Raw genomic sequence first — 22,859 nt, forward strand, 5'->3', positions numbered from 1 at the left:
ATTGCAGATCCCTGTGCTGAAAGAGACAACGTAGAGGCGGAGGTGCACCGGGGACTCGGCATAGGTATGCCATAATACTCTCGCGCGCAGTGTGTGTCTCTTTCCCGCTGGTTTCAGCGGGTCGAGTCGAGCCAACAGAACGGAGAAAAAGTATGTAGACGTACGTAGCTGGTAGACATTTCTGTGTATATTTTATCGTGCACATATTGCGACTCGTTCTTCGCGGCTGTGCCAAGCCACACAACGCACACGTACGGCCGGGCCGTCTACGTGGTACGCGTGCTACATGAACCGTGTGTCGCGGGCAACAGAGAAGGAAGATACATGGGATCGAAGTTACACGGATATGCCAACGTTGGGCGAGGCGGATGTTCGAAGAACGAAAGAAGAAGAAGACACGAGGCGACTGTCTGTGTCTGCTCGATGGTGCAACAAGAGCAGGACGGAACGTGTGACGGATTCACCAGGAAGAGAAGGAGAGGTAGACTTGGCCAGGGAATTGGAACGAGTACCAACAGGGGGCAACATGTGTGCGTGGAGAGGTCGGCGCGGTAGCACAGCAGAGCTCGATTTTTCCGATAGCGAATTTTGCTCTTCGTTTTTCCTCCGACCACCGTTTCCCTTTCGCGCACTCTCCACCACGCTCTCTGTCTCTATTCCACCTTCACCCTCTCATCACCGATTCACCCTATCCCGTCGGTACCGGCGACGTGCACCACGTTTTCCCTGGCGTACCATTCATTCCTCCGCCCCCGTACTCTTTTCAGCCACCACCACCACTACCACCACCACTACCACCACCACCATCACCATCACCACCCCCACCCCCACCACCACCACCATCACCGTCGTTCTTCTCTACCTCTACATACGCATGGTCTCTTTTTTTCTTCTATACTGTCCTCTCACTCGATCTCCATCTGGTCCTCTGGCTCCGGCGCGTAGCGCGCGGCCCAGGCGACCAAACCGGTGGTGCTGCAGACACAATAAAACGTGGAAAAAGCGATGGCCAACGTATACGCGGACGGACGTGCACAGGGAGAGAAAGAGCGCGACGGTGCCGGCGACCGTGCGATCGTGTATTAGGTTACCCTCTGGGTCGGACAGACGAAGAGAGAAAGAGAAATCGCGCCGGTCGACGGTTTTGAGAGGTTATTCATGAAGCACCTGACGAGATTCCACGACCACCGTTCTCTTTTTCCTTCTTTTCGGCAGTATAGGGGGACAAAGGATGCTGGAGGAACGTCGAATCCTAGATTTATGAACAGAGCAGAACCATTCCAGGTAGCCATCGTAATCTTGCTCCGAATTTGATGGAACAGATAAAAGGAAGGATGCTTCCTGTCCAACGTCTTTGCGTTGCCCCTTGTTAGCAGAGATCCAATTCCACGTTACATGGCACGCGATAACGTTTCTCGATAAGCTTCGATTTAAATAACCGGGCAAATTTCCAACGACCGATACAACAGCGTGAAAAGGGGGAGCGTAGAGGCCATTAAACTGCGAAAAATCGCAATACGCGAAATCGCGGTGCATCGCGTGAAATCCGCGCAGGAAGGAAATTAGTAGAGAAAATACGAGAGGGGGTGAAACGGAATGGGGTGGGGCTTGGGTATCGACCAGTTCGGGTATTTTGCAACGCTTTTTCGCGGATGTACTCGTTAAACCGATAAATGAATAATGAGCAGACTATACGAGGTTGAACACGACGCGAGCCCGGGGTGGGAACGGAAACGGGGATGAAAAAGATGGGTCGGGCGGGCGGTGGGGCGCGCGGGGAACGCAACGAGTCGAACGCAAAACAACGAAATCGAATCACTCTCGGTGGCCGCCGGTACTTTTCATGCGTGAATTTTCCGACTGCTCGACACGTATTGCAGCTGCGGAATCGCCGGTAATAGCTTTAGCAGAATCGAGAGTAATGCCCGAAAACATTTACAATACGCGTCGCTTGCCGCGAATAAAAACGCACAGATCGTTTAGCGGCGATAATACGCGCGCCGCGTACAACGCCAACAACAACAACGGACAACGACCAACAGGAGCGCGTCGGATAAAGGGGTTGGAAGAGACAAAAAAAAAAAAAAAAAAAAAGAATAACAACCGGTCAGACGAGAGAGAAAAAGTGGAATATGATCGAATGAAAATTCAATAGAGACGATCGGTGGTAACGATCGTAACGAACGTCGATAAAATCGCTACTCGGACGTATCCTTCGCATTCTAAAAGCGTTCGAACAAATTTCGCGCCCGATTTAAGTGGCTTGACTATGTGTACGGTACACGTAGACGCCAATCTCTGCGCAGTATCGTAGACGTATAGACGAAGGCTGCTGATCATCTTCCCCAACAGGCACTCCGTTTTAACGAGCATGTAGGTATATCTCGTGTGTGGCTCGCGCATCGATGCGAAACCAGTGATTCGAGACGACAATTATCGTACAGGTATATAACAGGAAAACGTAACAGGTCGACTGCGGTCTGATGGATGATGATGATGACGGTAATTGTCGGGAATTACTCGACGTTAATTACATCCAGGCGAAATCGAGCGCGTTTACACCGCCATTCGCAGACACTTACCAGACTGACCGACCGGCCGACCGCGTTAATACACGCCCGATAAATTCGATTCGAAACGTCCGCGCGTTTCCTGTCCCGATATTTTACCCTCTCGCGTCGTCGAAGTTGTTACTCATCTCGTTTCGCCCTTCGACCCCTACGCCCCCGTTGTGTCTCGTTTCCGCTGCCAATTTTCCTCCCCTTCGTATTCCTTCTTTTTTTTCCTTCATACACGCGCGTATCTATTTTTTTCTCTTCGCATTCCACGTTTGTTATTTCCACGCGGACGACAACGCTGGCTCGTCATGAACGCGGACGATTAATCATCCTCGGTCGAATATAGCAGCCGTGAAAGGGTTGGTCGTGATTTTATAAACGCGATCGTGCACGAAATTGCGCCGCAGAAGTACGATCGTTGTAAACAGCTTTTGACACGGCCGCCATCGAAATTTTACAATGGACGATCAGTACGCGATTCGTGTAACTGGCCACTATGAAAACGTTTGGTTTCACAGGATATAGCGTCAGGATACTCTTCTATGAATCGAACGTGACGTGTTCCATGGAGATTCGATTCGTTTACTTCGATTTATTACGCCGGAACGTCGAGAAGACGAACGCAAGCTGCAACCAACGAGGATTCCTCACCGCCTTGTTTCACTTCGCCTGGTCGAAATAAAGCGCGCGAGGGACTCTTCGCGTAAATCTCCGCAGGATTTATCGAACGTGTAACACGCGACACGAAGAAAAAACCTGACCCTCGTACCCTGACTGTAGTCTTTGCCCCGAGGGTTGAATGTTTCCCGTCGCGAAACATAAGACTAGTTTCTTTTCGTTTCAATCTCGATCTTCTTGTTCTCGTGTGTATCTTCGTAAGTTGATGTCAGTTATTCAAAAAGTGTCGGTTAATAGCAATACCGACTACTGTTGGCACTTGGTGTTTTTCTATCGCTATCAAATTCGTAAGTATGTACGATAAAAGTATAAAAGAACTATCTCAATTTAGCGTTAAGAGTAGCTCATAAAACATTACATCTCTTGTGTCATTGTTGAAACGAGAACGGCATTGAGAAATACAAATTCGAGGACCGTAGTACATTCGACAAACATACACAATCGACCATTGTGTATTTTTCCTATTTATCTTGCCTATATCTACTTTCTAGTATATATATTTATATTTACACAGACGCATATTTACATAATGATATCAACATAGCGGAACAGGTGAATAGCAGAATCTTGATTGTTTCGTCTCCTACGCAATCATTGCTACGAACATAAGCTTCGCACGCGTGTATATTTATCGTGATAATAAAAACGAGTATCTAATAACAACGATAATTTTCGGTCTGGCCACCCCGTAGTCCTGATTTATGAATAGTCCCGTGCCATTTTCGTCGCTGTCCTTCTTTTACCACTTTCGTGTTTCTTCGTCTTACGCCTCTTTCTACGTTTTCTCTTTCCATTTCGCAACCACCGCGAGAGTTTCCTTCGACACGAAGCCCGATTTACGACTCAAGAGGGTGCATCCTGTTGGAACGACGCGCCCAGAAAAGAGGGAGAACATCGCCGGAAGCGGAGGAAATAACGGCAGCCCGGCTGCTAAATATTCAATAAACGCGAACATTATTCCTGGCACGTCGACGCGGAAGCTGGCTCACGGAAGAGTGCAGGTGAAGAGGTAACGCGAGAAAAATCGCGAAGAAGGCGAACGAGTGACTGAGTTAGTATGAAAGAGGGGCCCGAGAACTCGATAGGAGATAGAAGAAGGGCTATTTATTCTCTCGTGAAAATTCACGATCGAGATTCCCTCCATACTTACGTTTCACCGTCTTAGACCTCTCTCTTTTTCCATGTTTCATTCGGTGTAAAGCTTCTTACAGATTAGTCTAGTTACCTGAATTCAAGAAACTGCAGGAACCACTTTATTTTACCAATTTAAACCCGTTATTTACAGTTGTGTCTTTTCACGTTTCGACTAACGTTAGAATTCTTTCAATTGCTTTGTTGGTTGATTATATTGGTTTCTCAGACTGGATTTTCAGGTATACGATATTTTAGATATTACTTTCCGTTAGATATTCACCTGAAGATGGGTTGCACGAATCCAAGTAATTTCAATTAACGCGAAGAAGAACTTGTAATCACAAATTACACGCCTCTCACCTTTGCTTCTGTAAATTTCTCAGTTCCATCTTTCTCATCTTTTTCATAAACAATTGTTTCACGAAAGTTTATTTAATCGTAAATCGTAAACTGTGTTGTAAGAAGCAATATTTATAACATCGGATCGCTATTCCTTATATTTTATGCAACCAGAATATAATTATTTTACCAACGATGCAAGTTATTTATCTTTTTTCGCAATATCAAAGACGGCTGATTTTAACGAGAAAAAAATTACGTATATCAAATTAATCACTGTGTGATTATTCCTCCCTTCCTGAATTCCTTGTGAATTGAAAAATATACGAAAATCCAGAAGCTGGGATAATTCGAGAGGGGCTGGAGCAAAGCGGTCGCTCAAAATCCATTCAAGAATCGTACGTGTCGAGAATAAAAAAGTCTTCGTTTAACTAAAAGATCAACGACGAGAAGAAGATGATCGGTGGTGAGTATAAAGCGTGATCAGCAAACGGTTGTCTGGGTGCCGGTCGTTTCGAGCGACTCGATAAATTTTCATGATCGGACCTCGTAAATGAATCGCTGGCAAAAACGGACGAAGACGTGTACGGTAATTGACGACATTAATGTCCGGAATGCCGTAAAAGCGAGCGCGAAATGAAATACGACGTTTCTCTGGGCGAGCGTTCCGCTTTTGGTTCGCCGCGCCGCCAACAAATTATACCGGCGAACGACGCCATTTTTCTTCATCCCTTTTCCCCTGAAGAGGCGAGAGACAGAAAGGAGCATGGGAGGTATACAAGGGTGAAACGACGAAAGAGTGCTTCGAAGGAGAGAAAAATCGGGATATTTGCAATGGCGATCACGATCGAGCTACGAGAAAACGGGAAATTCAAATCGGCCGATCGCCGCGATGAATATGGATGCCGGGTCGGCGCAAGAAAAACACGACGGAGAGATCTTTGTGATGCAAATTTTCGCGACAGTCCTTGTCTTTATTAATATCGAGGATGTGTTTTCGACGGGAAGCGCCGTCGCCCTTTGGAAAGCGGAGGGGGAAAAAAATAAACGAGTTGGCTCTTTTTATTTTCCCTTCGACCCTGAGTTAATTCTCGATATCAAACGAACCAACTTCCAATTCTATTTCTGCCTGTTTGCTCGGCAAACAGATCGCTCCGGGACCATTAACAGGCACCAGAAAGCATTTATGTACCGAGATACATATCGGTCGGCAGCCTTGCGCCACTTTTCTTTCGGCTCGTGCGACAAATCCTGTTAAGATATCCGGCCACGGAAGAATGACGTAATCACATCCTCTGAAAGGGAATCGCGAGAAACGTAATTTTTCCGTGCAAACATCGAATGGGTGACATAAAACGGACAGAGGGACAACGTAATTTCGAACGTTCGTTTTCGACATCCTGCTGCGACGAGTATTTTCGGCATTAGAGATTTATACAGTGAGAAAGAATTTCTGGCCGACCTAGATTGTTCCGTTGACAGACCAGCGTTTGGCAAACGTTTTTCGTTCAAACGAATTCTGCTTTTAAATACATTGTGAATTGACGGTCCTCCGCTTTGAGGTAACGAATTTTTCTGTTCCGGATTTATAACTCGCTGTGTTTGTCAATTGTCTTTCTCATCGTTAACTTTCCGATTCTCTCAAACATAGACGTAACACGAACGTCCAAGCAATTACATTATACATCGTAAAAGCATATTATTATATTACGATATATTATTAATTAAAATAAAGACAGCATCAAATGGAATAATTGAATCTTAAGGTACAAGATATACCGTTATCAAAGATAAAGTAAAATATGTAATAAACTTCAGCAAGAAATAAGGACGAACTGCTAACTACGTTAAAAGAAACGTCCTACTTTATCAAAACAACTCGACGTTGCGATTGTCAACTTCTTTATTCAACAAACCATCTTCTTACGTGTCTTTGCATTTCTCATAAAAACTATATTATATCTTATTTACAAGAATCTAACCTCGTTGATCTTCTTTTCCTTAACTTTTAACTTCATAATTAGAAGCGTTCCTCGTTAGAGATGGTTTCGTTTAACAGGTTTAGTAATTATCCATTTATCTACTATACAGGACATTAATCCAAATGATAGACGAATCCAAAGCTAAAGAAGAAACGTCCTAGTGCGCCTTCGGGCGCCGACAATGGCGCTCAATAATTCGTAATAAAGGGATGTTCGGTTAGGTCCTTGGTTTTTCTCGGTTCGAAAGTCGTCGCAAGAAACCGTCCGGATAGCTCCCTCTCGTGCAATTTGCATGTTATTACCTTGTTTACATATTTATTCAATAGCCAGGATCCCCAGGGAATCGTCTCCCTAATTCCCGATCTCGCCGTCCCTTTAATTTCGGATTAAGGGTCACGCGCGGAACCACCGAGCCGAACGATTAGTAAGTCGCCGCACGGATATTGCCCGGTCGTTGGTTCGCGCTCGCGCGCGCGTTCACGCGTCATGAATGAAAACATAAATTTCAGCGAAGCACGCCGGGCTATCGCGCGTTAAGTCAACGAAGTAATTACTATACCGAGCTACCGGTGCACGTGCGTGTAAAACAGGCACACACGTGCGTAATCTCGCGCACGTACACGGTATGGAATGGCATACGATACAGTCGCTAGTGAAACAAACGTACGTGTACGGGGTGTTCTCCACGTATAGAGGCAAGCTATAGAAGACAGAAATATTGCTACCAACAATGGGATAGCTTTTTCGAACGATGCACAACTTGCTGACTTTCTTACGCATCAATTTATCAACTAACGAAATCAGTAAATTAATATACCGTACGCTGTAATTTTACAATTTTACATTGGACACGGCAATAAGATGATTCGTAGTTTATCAAATTTCATTTGGCTTACTACCAGATCTGTTTCGGTATACAAGAAAGTTTATTAATATACTGGTAATTTAAGAATCGAAAGGATTGTAAAATTTCATTAGGAATATTAGTTTAATTATTAAAAGACTCTGATTATTCCGAAAGTGGGACGTTTCGAAGATTATAAGGTAACCTTTAGTCTGTTTTTTTATGGAATCATCAATCTTTTATACGCGAAAAACAAGGATACTGTATTGAGCATTTTCAATGGCATACCATTTTCCAATTGCATGGAACACCCTGTAGATAGAAACGAAAGGAGCAACTCGTGTATACATACGATTCACGGTTTCTATCGGTGCGGCTCGATGATATCCATTTGAAATTCAAATGAAAACGGGGAAGGCTTACCTGTTTATGCATTTCCACGTTCAGCCCGTACGACATCTCGTAATACTGGAAGAATGAAAAAGACATAGGATATATTAGAAGCGAGAGATATAAAGTGATGATAGGTGGTGTGCGCGCGAGGCAATATCGGAGAAGGCGTGCTGGTACAAGCGTTAACGCGATGCTCGCGCGGCTAACGTGAAAGCAGTCGTCCTTTCTTGTACAGTTGTCCTCGCGCGCACCCAGAAACGTGAGTTACATGCACTTGCTGGAAAATACTTCGCATAGGAATGCCAGTAGTCTTGATTTTGGATTTTCCTTTGCTACGTTTGTACTTCTTTTAGACCGATCGCTTTAACAATTTAGTGCTACAAGATACGTATAAACGAGACATTAACAAGTTGTCAAATATTTACGAACAGCGGATATATATTCTAGCGAAGCGAGATCACTGAGCAACTATGACAGACTACTGCTTTGAATGTTTGCAACAGCAGATAATTACAAACTTTCCTATGGAAATGTACAAATTTTCAGAATTTCCATTTGAGACTCCAAGTCAGAAATTCGAGTGTATAAATTAAAGGTCTTGACTCAAGTTCGACAGCAGATCGATCTCGGTACGCAGCCGAAGTCGCAAGACACGACGCGACGTCCCGATGCAGGACGATCAAGATAAAGCGAATTTGTGCCAGCAGTTGCACCGATAAATAATTTCAGCGGCGTGCACCGTGAACGGCAAAGGGTAGAAAAAAGATCGAGGAGACGGCAGAAGCATCGGGCCAAGAGCTGGATCGAGTGTATTCAGCTGCAACTTATTATGCAACGCGTGCTTCAATTGCAGCGGATCGGTCGGATCTCAGCGGAGGAACTAGTAGCCACGGCGATCTTGGCGATCGATCTTCCTCGGCTAATGGAACGCGTACTTTATACTAACACGGTCCCTTATATAAGTATAATACCTCTTGCAACTCTTCTCCTCCTTTGGTATTCCAAAATTCCATCGTGTTCCAGACGAACAATGATTCGACAAGCCTGAACTATCGGAAGAGAAAGCGAGACCAAAGGATAGGGGGTAAGCGCGAGAAAGAGAGAGAAAGAAAGAGTACAGAAGACAAGGAATGAGACTTGAATGTAGTCGGTTAAGCCGAGCGGAAGGATTCCCAAGGGCTAATCGAATTATCGAGTTACCTAAACCGAGATGCTGCTCGAATTCGTAATAACGTCTAAAAGAACCCTTCGAAGAGGGTCTTTAGGGCCGGTACACGGCTGCCGAGAGCCGAGATTACATCGATCGAACGAGATTACGAAAAGCGGGCCAAATTGAGCCGTAATGCAAGATCCCAGCCAAGAAGGAGGATAAACGCGCAGAGAAAATGAGAAAAACGACTAAAGAATCGTTTCTACCTCACCCTTCCAGAGATTCTACTCGAGAACTACGTCGTTGTTTCTCTGTGTTGGTGCGTGAGACGTGCACGCGTGTCGGTGCGTGTACGCGACGTCCAAGACCGGTTTCTCGTAACATCGTTTCTACATCGTGTGTACAAGATCCCGGGCCGGGTATGCTTTAACTAATTCACCTACCGGACAGTGGTTCTCAATTTTCTTTCGCTCATTCGAACGAAATAAAACGGGCAAAAACGTAAAAGTAGGATCGGTAAGGGAACCTTTTTTCTGGCGAGTTTAACGAGCTTTGGAATTTTTATTATTCGAATCTTTCGAGTGTGAGAAAAATAGCAGACGAACGTAAATACATCGATTCTGTTTTTTTAAATCTATATATATCTTTCAGTATAACAACTTTGTGTGCGTTTTTTTTTATTGTAAACTGTTTTAGTAGAACAAGGACACGAAGAATTCTCATTTCGCTATATTTATCGCATAATAATTTACCAGCTAGTAATATCAGTGGATTGACAAACGACGAGTTGCAAGTCATAGATTTCTATCACGCGATTCTACTATGCATTTTTATTTTCAATACGACAATTAGCTAGATTTCATAATTTTGTAGAACTGATGCGAACTTTACACGTTGTATTGCTAAACTTAATATTATCAATTCATTAGCACTAGCAACTTCCAATCTGTTACTTATAAAACTTCGATGGTAAACTAGAGAACGTAGTTTCTACGTTTCTTTATTAGTAGATCTTCTATTTTTTAATAAGCCGTAGAAGAATTGTTAGACTTTTTTAAGACACGTAAAAGGAAGAGATTTCCCTTTATTACGCTGGATGAAATCTGTAAATGTACCGATACAGATGTTCGAGGACTAAAAAAAAGTTGGAAAGAACTAGAGAACCATGAAACGTATACAAGGGAACCGCTCCAAACATTTCCCTCGATATGCATCTTTCAACGGTTACACGGCAGAAAAGCACCACTCAGAGATCTACATTTTTCTTTCCCCACGGTAATCAGAATACCTACGTTCCGACAGTTTGGCCAAGCATTCGAAAAATTCTCTACGCCAGCTCGAATCTCTGGAACGTATTACCGTCGTCTGAATAAAACTTAGTCAATAATAAAATCAAAACGAATGAAATTCCACCTGTATATCTGACAATATCTTTACATCTCTGAGCACTCTATTTTCCCTCAACCGAGTCTTCTAACCCCTTAATTATGACTCATCTTACGACTCGTATATCTGAGTCATCGTAATGATCCAGTCGTAACTCGTGTCTAACGGAAGAACAACGTCAGTGAGACGTGAATGGAGGAGTAAAAAAGAATTCGTTTCGTCATTCGTATGTAGCTCGGGAATAAATCCACCGTGCACATTCTAAAACGAAGTGTAACGATGTATCTATTATAGCTGTAACAGAAACTGAATTACCTAATCTCGACAAGGAGCAAACTTTGCAGCAATCGTTGCAAAGTTAAATGAGACACAATTTATATGTTCTTAACAGAAATGATACAATCTAGCTGAGATACGTCGTTTGTCATACGCCGTTTGTTCTTTGTGAAGTACAAGATTTCAAAATACGTATTTTCGAACATAAATATAAATTGAATTAAATTTGCTGCAAGAATTTTCCTTATTTATATGCTCGCGTTGGAAAGTAAAAAACATTGAATTAATGCAGGAAACATTGGGAAATAGAAACCTTCCGAGTCTGGATCGATGATTAATATGCTACGACGCACAAAACGGCAAAACAAAAGTATGAGAAACATTTTTCCGTGGTAGCGCGTCTCATAGGATTTCTCGCAATTAGAAATTACGAAGAGAAAAGCGCACGCGATCAAAGAAGAAAAAGAAGAAGAGGAAGAAGGAAAACCTTGATTCCGGTACGAAAACGCAGGTTCATTTGTCTGCTGGTGCCTCGACGAAGTAATTAGCCTTTAATTAATAGACTTGCAGACTCTCGGGAGCGGAGGTCAGGATCTTAATTATCGCGAAGCTGGAAACGTAACTCGCGGTCTCGACGCGTTTAATGCGGAAGCTGGTAGAAGTTGTCGCGAACACCGGGCGGGCAATGACTCGATTTCGAGGGGAGTGAAATGATAAAACGGCGCGGCAATAAACGTCGTTCAGCCATTAAACTCGGCCGAATTCGGTGCTCCGCACACGCCCCGCTCGTTTCGCCTCCTCTCTCATCCCTCTGCCCACACCCCTTGTCGACCGTTCGTTTGCATTTTCAAATTGAACCAGCTTTACGCCGCTATCCGAGAGTTTTATGCCGCATCATCGTGTCCACATTATCGAGTTAAGCCCGGAAATTCAATCTGCGACGATCTCGAGCAAAATTTCCACTCTCCGCGTCGACACTGCAAACCGAGCAGTTAAATCTCGCGCGATAGTGTGACAGAGAAAGAGAACGTTCGTATTATTCGATTCGCGTGAAAAACGAATTTGTGCTTCGTTCGCACGGGATATATCTTATGAAGAAAAGAGAAAAAGAAATAGAAAAGAAGGGACAGATTTAAGGTAGAGAGAAAGAAAGAAAAGAAGAATCGCGAAACGAACCGAGAAAACTATAGGTCGGGCCCCGCTGGCGGTGACGACCCTCGAATCGCATAATCCCTTTGGTTCTGGAAACGAGTCGGCGCTTTCATTCTCGAATAAACGACCGATATCGATCGCGATCGGTATCTCGCGTACCGTGACGAGATACGCAAGACTAATGGACCCTCGCTCCTCTCCGCTGTCTCGTCCCTTTCACGAGCCCTTATCCCCCTTTTTATCTTCCCTCGACAGAATGGCCCCTATGTTGTGAGCACACCCTTACATAAAGGGGCTCTACCTATCTCCCTCTTTCGTTGTTCTCGCGCACGACTTGCAAATTTTGCCCTCGATTTGCTCCCGACTAGTCTCTGTCTTTCTCTTTGATTTAATCAAGGAAAACACTCGAAAGCTCGGCCGAGATGCGCACACGCGTGCATCATCGCGAATATGCCTCTTTCGAGGGACCCTCCGATTACCATCGATGATTATCGCATGACACAGTTTGGATATTGAAAAGACGTGTCGTTTATGTTCATGTTAGGGGAAAAGTTATTCTTACGATGTGTTACTGGCCCGTGGTATGTCTGATGCGAGCAGCAACATTTAACGAGCGTAATAAGCGGCTTGATTTCTCAGGTTGGATGTTAGAACTTACGTAAGGAAGTAATAAATATCGTGTATCTTGTAATTTCGTACCGACCGCGATAAGTCTGAGAAAACACGTGACGCAATATAGATGCATTACAACACTGAACAGATAGTAATCATTCAAGTAGCTACTAGAAAAATCACAAGACGGCAACACATCCTTTCTAAAATATGTGATAGCATACGATCTCTCAGTCTCTTGTGTCTCAAACTTGCCAACCAATCGAATTTATTATACCCTGTGTTCTTTCTCGTTCCTAATTTGCCCATCAATTACACGCGATTATATTAATGTCTCCTCCGAAGCTCATCACCTCGACAATTTTCTATCTCAGCGAGTAATCTCGACTCGAGAAAACGACGCTGGGAATCATATGGTTCGCGGATGTCCTCGTAAAGACGAAGAGGAGCAGCAGGCGCCACGACCTTGCGCACAGTTGGGTGCGTTTCATGGCCTGTCGAAAGTGTGCCATTAAATACCAACGAAGCGATTTGGACGCGTACGAGGCATCGGATATTGCCGCGGATTTCGCGGCCAGGATACGACGACCAGTTAATAGAATCGTGCCGGCGCGAACGACCACGGAGTTCGGGTCGTTAACACCGCTAACGCCGTGTCCAGCCAACTATACTGCCACGAATTTACACAATCGTTGGAAACACGCGAACGTGCACCTTCCGCACCCCAATTGGCCCGTGCTCTTCCTCGTGCACGAGTTTCGGCATCGTGCAATAACCCGCGAACGTGTCGGAGTCATTAGCGTGCACACTGGCGCTAGGAATTTCTGTAGTTCCGTTTGTTACAGCGAACGAACAAGAAAACATAGCAGCGCGAATTTAATTGTACGATCATCGTCTCTGGCTAAAGTTGTTTGCTTGGTCTAGATGGTTGCGCGGTCTCTCGAGGGTTGAGAATATTAGCGGATGCGCTCAGAGGGATTTTAAATCGTTTCTGGGTTATTGCCCCTGAGTATATGCTCGTCTAATTTTCTTGCTTTGTTTGCAAGCGTGACAGATTTCTGGGTAGAGTCGTTCTGCTTTATGAGTTTCTCGTACGAACTATTCGCAAATATTCGTGTAACTCGCATCCGGGGATATTCGATAGGAAAAGTTGCGGTTGCAGTTCGAGTTGAAACTAATTGCAACTTCGGGCAATCTGAATATTTCTTTTAGCCGTGATAGGGCAACGTATATCGTATACGTAATGGAGAAAATAAAATGAGGAAACGGTGGTCTTTGTTCTTTTTAGAAATCAAATGTTTGGTAAAAATAAGTATACAGCATGATGAGTGTTTTAAAATAGACGAATATTGCTACTAGATTTGCATGCTTTCAAAATAATATAGAACAGAAAAATTTATAATAAAAATATACACTGTCCTCATACATTATTTATATATTGCTATATATATTCATAAAAGATAAAGAGAAAACTAATGAAACAGTCGAGTTAAGAACCGAACACGATTAAAACGTACCTAATTAAAACTGTTATTTCCAAGTCCATTAAAAATAAGTCTCAATAAAAATCAATGGAATAAATCGTAATAAAAATTCGATTAAGCAAAAAAAAAAAGAGCAACTCGACAATTTCTCACCAACAAATCTCTTTTCAAGTATCAAACAGAGAGCCGTAAAAAACGAAAAAATTTCATTCAACCGTCGCATACGATGGAAAACAAAATCGCAACAGCGCGTAAATGCCGAAGTAAGAGGAAAGAAGGAAAGAAGTGGGAAACGTCTGAAGTTCCGGAGAAGTCAATGCACCGCGTTACTGAAACTGCGCCGGGCGATACGCTTCAAGGTGATCTCTTCCGCACGGTTCGCGCTCGTAAAAGTTCACGAGCTCGACAATTACATGAAAGAGTCGTAAAAGCGTAATGCCCCGTGGCCAGGCTGTACCGTCGTATAACGACGTCGTACGAGCATCCTCTGGCGTCCGACACCGTTACACACACGCTTCAACACTCGCGTCATATCGGAAACAAATTCACCAACAGAAATCGACACGATTTCTACACGATATCATAGAGAAGAAGAGATAAAGCGGCAAAGAATAAAAAAGAAATATGAACAAGAAAGAGAAAGATATAGATAGCAAACACGCGAATGTTATTGAATGAATCGTAGCGGTTACAGTGGCTTTTCCGCGTGGAAAAGTCAACCGGCGCCGGAAATACGAAACCAGCCTTTATATATAGGCTCCGGGAATATAAAACATCTCGACCACTTGCTCGCACTGCACCAACACCAAAGCGTTTAAACCGGCTACACCAACTGGGAAAAAAGCAGATAATTCTCGGACGAAAGGTGAACAGATCGCGAGGCAGGATATTCACCAGAGAATTAAGTTCATTGTAAACATCTCTCTTCTACTCGCATCCTTTTATAATGTAACGTATAGTATGAATATTATATATACATTATACATTAATATTACATATACGCCAGTGTATTGGTTCCATTCAGCAGTTAATTAAGATTACACGACAGGCGGCCACGATGTCAATTCGAGTGTGGTATATGTTGTCTGTTCTCATTAAACATCGACAAAACCAGTCCTGGACATATCATTGTCGGTTATCACATGAAAACTGTACATATACGTAGACACGTAAAAAGAAAGCGAGAGGAAGGAAGAGGAAAAAAAGAGCGATGACGCGAGAGCGTTAAAGTCGTCGAATAATACTTGAGAGAAAATAATCGCATCTTCGTCTCGAACAGATATATATATATGTCGAGTTCTCGTTGGGGTTAGGGGCGTGTAACGAATCTTCATTTGGATTAGCCATTGTTGTTATACAATATAGATGATATTTACTGGTACAAATATGATTATTACAGAATTTGATAAGTAACCGTGGCGATTAGATACTGGAGATACTAACGACAATGATCTTAGGTTCAATAACAAAACCACGGTCAACGGGATAGCAAATGCGTTTTCTTCCAAAGTCTAAGTCAAACTGAACTTACTTGTCCACCATTCAAGTGTAACTCAACTTGTGCTCTACTTGTCCACAGTACAAGTAGAACACAACTAACGCCTCAGTCCAAGTGGAACTCTCTGTACCCCTCGGGTCAACTATATTTTTAAGGAGAGCTATACAATTACTTCATACCTCTGTTAGATAAAAACGTTGATCCCGTGATCGTGGCTACGTTTAGCGACTAGTTGTGTTACTTCGAGCACAAGTCTACTGTCATAAATCTCGGGCAAACATAATCGGATTAATCATACACAACTATTTGTAAGTTTTATTATATAAGTGCAGCTATAATAAAAAGTCTAGACTAAAGTATTGGGGATCTTGCCAAACATTCCAAAAGAAAGGACATCTTTCATCTCCGACATATATATATATTTACACGACATATATTGACCGATAATGAATAGGTTCCACGTTTCAGCTGAATCATTCCAATTACACTCTGGCGTACAAACCGCCATCGATTCATTAGGAGAGAGAGAGAATGATGGTTCTCGGTACTCACGCGGTAGCGCGTTTACGAGTCACTCGATACGTCAGAATGGCGAACGGACGCGTATGTCCGACAAGTGTGTTGCTGTATATACCTGTTGCTACAAGCACGAGTGCGTGCCTGGTCCAAACCAATACAATAAATTCTTGTTGCGTCAATGATTAATCATGAATGACAAAACGCTGTAATATGATATCGTCCGCCACCACTAATAATAAATGACCGCGGACGGGGAATGACTCGATCTGTGCGCCGTGTGCGTACGTTTCGCGATTCGTCGCCGACGAATCATCCGCTGACAAACGAAACAAACTCGCTGGCTGTGACTCGTTTTTAGAACGAACGACAGCGACGGGTTCATGGAAAACCGATAAGGCCGGACAGGGTAAGCTAGTGTTATTTCAGTCGGAAGGATATTTGAGACAAGCCAAGTAATTTGTCCCGTGATTGGTGAAATTCGATTGTGAATAATTTTGAAGATCTACATTTGCAAACGCACGCAGTTCCATGACCATAAACGTATTCCATGGATAATGATTATTAGCAACCAAAAAAATTCCGTTACCGATTATGGCTATCGATAATCGTAAAAAAAATTTCAACATCCATGGTGTTATCAGTAGCCAAAACAAAATTCAGCCACCGATAATGATTATCAGTAAGTATAAAAAAATGTCGGCATCCACGATGATGCTATCGACGATCAAAACAAAATTTCGGTCTCGATGACGGTTACTAACGACCAGACAATGACAATAACATAAATAATGGTAAAATGAACCTAAAAAAAAGAATGTTTGTGACATTACCTTTCTGCACTTTCCGGCTTTTCTATTTTCTGTTGATGATCAGTGCGGTTTCTAAACGATTGAAATATCGAGGTAGCGGCGCAGCTAAGGAAGTCGTGGCGGAGATCAACAAAAAAGAAACTGATCAACTTCAAGGAGGAAGATCGATCTTTGGATCAATCGTACGAGATGCGACATCGTTCACGCAATCATGCTCGCGTATATGTACGTTCATCGCGCGATCACGCGATTAATCTTCGTACTGCGTGAATCAGCGGAAGTGCCACGTCCACACAAGCAACCAGTGTGCATTTTATATGAAGTCATTTGCATCGAACGCGACCACGAAGTGTGGCCTATAAATTACCACGTGTCCGCGATAACCGCAACGCCGACGAAAGACAATAAACTCCAGCGACGCGAACGCTTCTGTTTGTCCTCCTTCTTTCCTTTTCTCTTCTCTTCTTTCTCTCTCTCGTCTTTTTTTCTATAACCTCGGCTACCTTTGCACAGCTCCGATCTAATTGCTACTCTCCACACGGACTCCAAGTCTGTCGCATGACTGAACGTTCGTGTGCAGGTGAATTAACACGTGACCGTCCATTGACGTTTAGTATGCCGTGTCTTTGAACGGTAATGTGTCGGGCTCTTTCGCCTGGGTTATGTAAATCGCGATGCCCGTCGTGCTATTCTCCAGACATTTGTCAATTTGCTCAATACCAGCGTTCCTTTTATTTCGTTCGTTCATTCTTCTACGTTGTAACAGTTTGCTGGAAATATGTACTTATACTGACACAGCAAATAATATAAAGTTGTAAATTTTGTTCAAATGAATTTCTTTTAACTAAACGAAGCTTGGTATTGTGTATCTTTCGCGATACAATATTACGTTTTGTATCTTCCCCGTAACAATGTTACGTTTATGCTCGGTTAAAGAAAATAAAATTATTTGAACCACAAGCCTGTATTTTGTGAACAATGCCAACTTCCTTTATATACCGCACAAAAACATTGTTTCTAATAAATGAATCTACTTGCCGACTAACTTCTCAACAACTTTACGAATAACAAAAGTAAACTCTCCAACTAGGTCAAACTATATATTAGATATCTGCCTGGCACCAACATACCGGAGACAAATCGCTCATAAGAGTTAAATTCAGCCAGAGGATGAAGAAACACTGTAGATCGCTGTATCAAACATGGTATCAAAACTAGAGTGAACATCGTATTAAAAGTCGCACCTAATCCACCAACAAACATCCAAGACTAAACTACTAAATCCCATCCGCCAAAAAATGTACAACATTCGACTCACTTAACCCTAACTTAAAGGTAGCTTTATAATATTTACAAGCTTGAAGCCTCGTTCCATTCAGAATCTTCGTCTAAAAACCTGTTCAAGAGCCAATCAACCACCCACGCGAGATAAAGAAACGTGTCCAGGATCGTAAAGCTGCGTATCGTTCGATCGGAAGGACGATCGTGGGTAGACTGGCGGCGCGGCGCGTAAATTCAAAGGCGTTCCTCGGCGACCTTACGACCTTCTCAGTAGGAGTTGGTTGTGACTCGACTCCGACGCGCGTTGTATCCGCCGCTAATGAAGACGCATACACACCGGTGACGTTGCGGCGCAATAATGAAGATCTACGGGCGAAAGTAAAGCCACGGCATGGCTTGTCGACCGTATACTATACACACTTGCGCGTGTAGCCAACTGAGAAGGAGAAGGCGGGAAGCATTGCGAAGAAATACGCGGGAAGAAGCTGTTCAGCGGGTCGGCTGAATGGCCGGTGGCCAGGTAAGGTCGTAGCACAGCTGCTTTCATTAGAGTAGTCGCGTACATTCACTGGTTCTTATGCAGGTACAGCCGAGATTTATGGATTATTGGATTGTTCTTGGTAGTCGCGATTTAACCCTCTCGCTGGTAAAATCATTGTTGTGCGCTTATCGCTGAATTGTCGTATTTGTACATGAAATGTGTTTGAATATTTATTATAGAAAACTTGGATGTTCATATTGTTGTATGTGTTGTATAAAATATATCGATACTACGGGCAGCAATCCGAAAGTGTATGTAGAAACTACGAAATGTTTGTTGGAAACTTATTGCAAAATTTAGTAAAAAATTACAGATGAATAACCATACTAAAACATGCAGTAGGTGTTTATATTTAAGAGAAATATTAAGGTTAATAAACCTTTAAAAAACCGTAAAAAAACGCAATATTTGATAAAATATTGTGGATTTTCAGATTCGTTTCAATTTTTACCAGTGTAACTGCTATAGTTACGTCTCATTGTAGCGTCAAATGAGACTTCGGAAAGTTTCGTATAACACGCGTTACATATTTCATACATGTAAAATCTACAAGTGTTCGATTACTTTTGTGAGCTTGTGTGTATACAGAGAATATCACTATATTCTTTTTTGTTGAGATTCCTATCGAGGTAATAGGATACTTGATGATTTGATTCGCAATAAATATGAAACAAAAAAAGAGAAGAAAAAACATAAAGTAAACACGCAGAGTCGTTAAGTCAATCGCGTGTGAACTGAACAAGCGTCGATCAGGCAAATTCGAGAAATATAAGGAGATACAAGAGCTTCAACTTGGGCTAGGACCGTGCGAAGAAATTTTTTATACAAGCACGTCGTACTTTTTGTCAAGCAAAAGAAATAAAGACTACAGTCACCATGGTTACAATACACTTGTTACTTCAAACTTATTATCGTAATCTATGTAGCTAAAAAACTAACAAAAAAGACTTTTATTTTGGAAAAAGAAAAAAAAACGGAAAGATTTACACGTTCATAGTTTTGACATAGGGCGGAGAATACATGAATGATAAAGTGACTGTGCTGACAAGACAGGTGAAGATTAGGGTCAAAGGAGACAAGTATGTAGTATAGCCCATGGCGCAATCAAGAAAGACCAGTTAATTAATCACCGTTGATAAATAGTTAATCATCCGAGTTAATCTTCCGCTTGAGGAGTATAGTGAGGTATAATACAGTATATGTAAGCGTGATCATTATGTCATATCATAGTTTCGTTTCATACGAGGATTTCCCACATACACGTAGAATTTATCGTAAATTTCTCCAAGTTTTCAAAAAACACACTAAAAGCATAAAAGTACACGTTATTAACGTCTTCCTGGCCAAGGGATTGCACGAGCAATTCCCAACCGGATAATATCGCAGCCAGAAGGTTAAATATTCTGGAGATTGGTGTGATTAACTTGGTAGAAAAGAGCGCGGCGCTACCGGATTTAAAAGAAGCGGTTATTTATGAAACCCTCTTGTGTAATTTTCAAGAAAACGAGGGGAATTAAGTGGCTAAGTCGCTCGTTAAATTCAGATGGAGGAGGTGTGTTATTGCTACGGACATTAGCAAATGGCACCGTAAAACCATATCCTCCGACGATACGCAAGAATCACAGACGATTTTTAAGATTAGTCGATTAAGACCTACCAATTAAAAGATTTAACGTCATATTTTACAGAAAAAATGATATTGCAATATCTATCGCACCTGTCGTATTAATCCCAATCTCAAAAATAATGTTAACAAGCTCTCAGCGAATTAGTATTCGGCGATGAAAATAATAAATGAATCAATGAAATTCTTTTAAATCTTCATTGCGAACAACGTTTTAGAATTGGTTCGTTCGTATGACAATTCTTAACAGATTACACGTACTGCCGTTTATGATAGTTTCATGACTTGATGTTGCTAACACATTAAAACGGAGTTTCACGAAACATATTCCAGCGGTTACCAACGTCATCCGAAGCATGAATGCTGCGATTTTAATGTCAACTCGCAGCACAAATTCAAATAGGGGCATTACCTAACGACTTAATAGCGGTTTAAACTGAAATTCGCAAACATGTTAAGGTGATCGGTATTGGAAATAAAGCTGCGCGCTTTCGTCGATTGTCTCGCGATACGGCAAAAATAAAAACCACTAGGCAAAGTGCATGTAACATTGAACGTTTCAAAAACTTACGCGAATTCCGTATATTGAATTTAATGTGCTTCTAAAATACGATTTATCGTTGTTTGACATTTTCTCATATTCGATATTAATATCGATATTAACGTCAAATAATATGAAATTAAAGAAAAAGGAAAAATTCCAATATACCGTAGAAAAGAAATTACAAAACATAAAGAGGAGATAGAAATTTCGTTCGATAGAAATTTTCTCGACTCACCATAACGTAGTGGCGCTGCATCTCGGTCTTCTCCTGGGCGAGTTTCTCCAGCTCCAATTTAATACTGGACAGAACAAGCAGGAAAACGCACATGTAAGCAAAACATTAGTAAATGCAGGGCTACATACGAAAGCTTCAGGGCAGGTTTTAAAGTAGTAAAGGGATCGATATTTATAGAAACAATTATTTCAATCGTAACGATAAAATAATTCATCCGTGAACGATAAATAATAAGAGTCGAGAAAACATTGTCAAATAGGTTTACACGTATTTAATAAAATCATCGATGCGAATCGATGATCGTCGATTGTCAAGCTCCGTAACAGGTAAAAACATGATCGGTATGAGAAACAGGTTCATAACATCGTTAACGCGAGATATATGTATCAACGTTCAACTTTTTCACGCCTGTATTCATTATCTTTATTTTTTCCTTATTTTCTAGATGTTCTTCCCTTCTTCACATCTGAGAGATCGATTTTCCGCTTCAGTCACGTTTCTCGAGCGAGAATATTGCAGAAGGTTCGCACAGAGCCAAGCTATTAAAAACACACAATTAGTGGAGCCGCAACAAACAACGATAATAGTCGTTACACGATGGCCAATTGTATACGGCAGAATGTATGTAACATATATAGTAGACGTATCAGTTTTTCTTGTCGCTATGTGAAACGATCGAGAGTATGGCGATACGCCTCTTTTAAACCGCATAGGAAAACTAGCGTATCGGAAGCAATGCAATTGCGTGAATATTTCATGGAATCGCGGAGAAGGAATTTATTTTGCTCGCGTAAATCGGATTCACGGGAAATCGATGCACTGGCGATATCTATTTGCTGGGATTTACACGGAGTATTAATTTCCTCTGTTAGTATCACTTGGTCGTAGGTTTTGGGATAGACGTTTCGTTAAATTATTTAATTGTAGAATACCTTATTTTAATTTATACTGTTTTTTTGTGTTTATGACAAAACCAGTCAGTAACAATAAAATGTTCCAAAAAGTCTGATATTAAAACAAATGTAGTCTAAAATTTAATTCAATTAAATGATAGTAAATAATTGAAATCTAATGCAAAGTGTATACTGTGAGCACCTAGTACGAGTCGAAAATTAAAAAAAAAAGAAGAAAGAAACGCATTTGTTCTTTCTGGCGTCATATAGTACTCGTTAAATCGAATAAAAGATGCTTAGTAAGCGAGCTTTTCCTGGAATAATACAAATTACTCGTGAATATATGTACGTACATGTATAATTACGTTTATGGTCGGACTATGACTAACAAACTTATGACTAATCAAAGATGTAGTTTAACAAATTCAACATGACCAGTTTCTTACTCGAATGATGAAATAATATACACGGATTTCACAGTATTGAATCCTTGGCAACGTCACTCACGTGACTCACAAATAACGTGATTTATCGTTGTACTGTTGTATCTAATTACCATATCATTGCACCTTTAGTTTTTAGATCGAAGCAAGAAACTAAACGATCGTTTATAATATTCACACTGAGAAGCGGAGAAAATTTCAATTATACAAGATTGAAAGGACAATTAATCCTATTCATCGAATAGACTAATTAAACTACTACGAAACAAACTGATTAACCCTATTTCTATTAAACAGACTAATTAAACCACTCAAAGAATGATACTTAACACTTTGTGTGCCACGTTGGTCATTTGTGGCCGGAGCGTTTGAACTTCTTACAATTTAAAAATTGAATGAAAATTGATAGTTGGGGCATTTTGGATATAACCCCCATTGAACAATTAAACATTTTTATTAGAACATCGATAAAAAAAAAATGAAC

The 22,859-nt window shown here is 41.8% G+C and overlaps 1 protein-coding gene across 1 annotated transcript in view; it reads right to left on the minus strand.

Moving 5' to 3' along the window:
• LOC117166167 (protein groucho) overlaps window positions 1-22,859 on the minus strand; it is a 155,289-nt gene that overhangs the window by 77,809 nt on the left and 54,621 nt on the right. Inside the window, exons 3-4 of the mRNA XM_033349920.2 lie at window positions 21,040-21,103; window positions 7,959-8,003 (exon numbers count right to left, since the gene is read on the minus strand). Coding sequence (XP_033205811.1) covers window positions 7,959-8,003; window positions 21,040-21,103 — 109 coding nt within the window. The remainder of the gene's footprint in view (window positions 1-7,958; window positions 8,004-21,039; window positions 21,104-22,859) is intronic.

This window comes from Bombus vancouverensis, chromosome 2 (assembly GCF_051014615.1).
Source record: "Bombus vancouverensis nearcticus chromosome 2, iyBomVanc1_principal, whole genome shotgun sequence".
Taxonomy (NCBI): domain Eukaryota; kingdom Metazoa; phylum Arthropoda; class Insecta; order Hymenoptera; family Apidae; genus Bombus; species Bombus vancouverensis.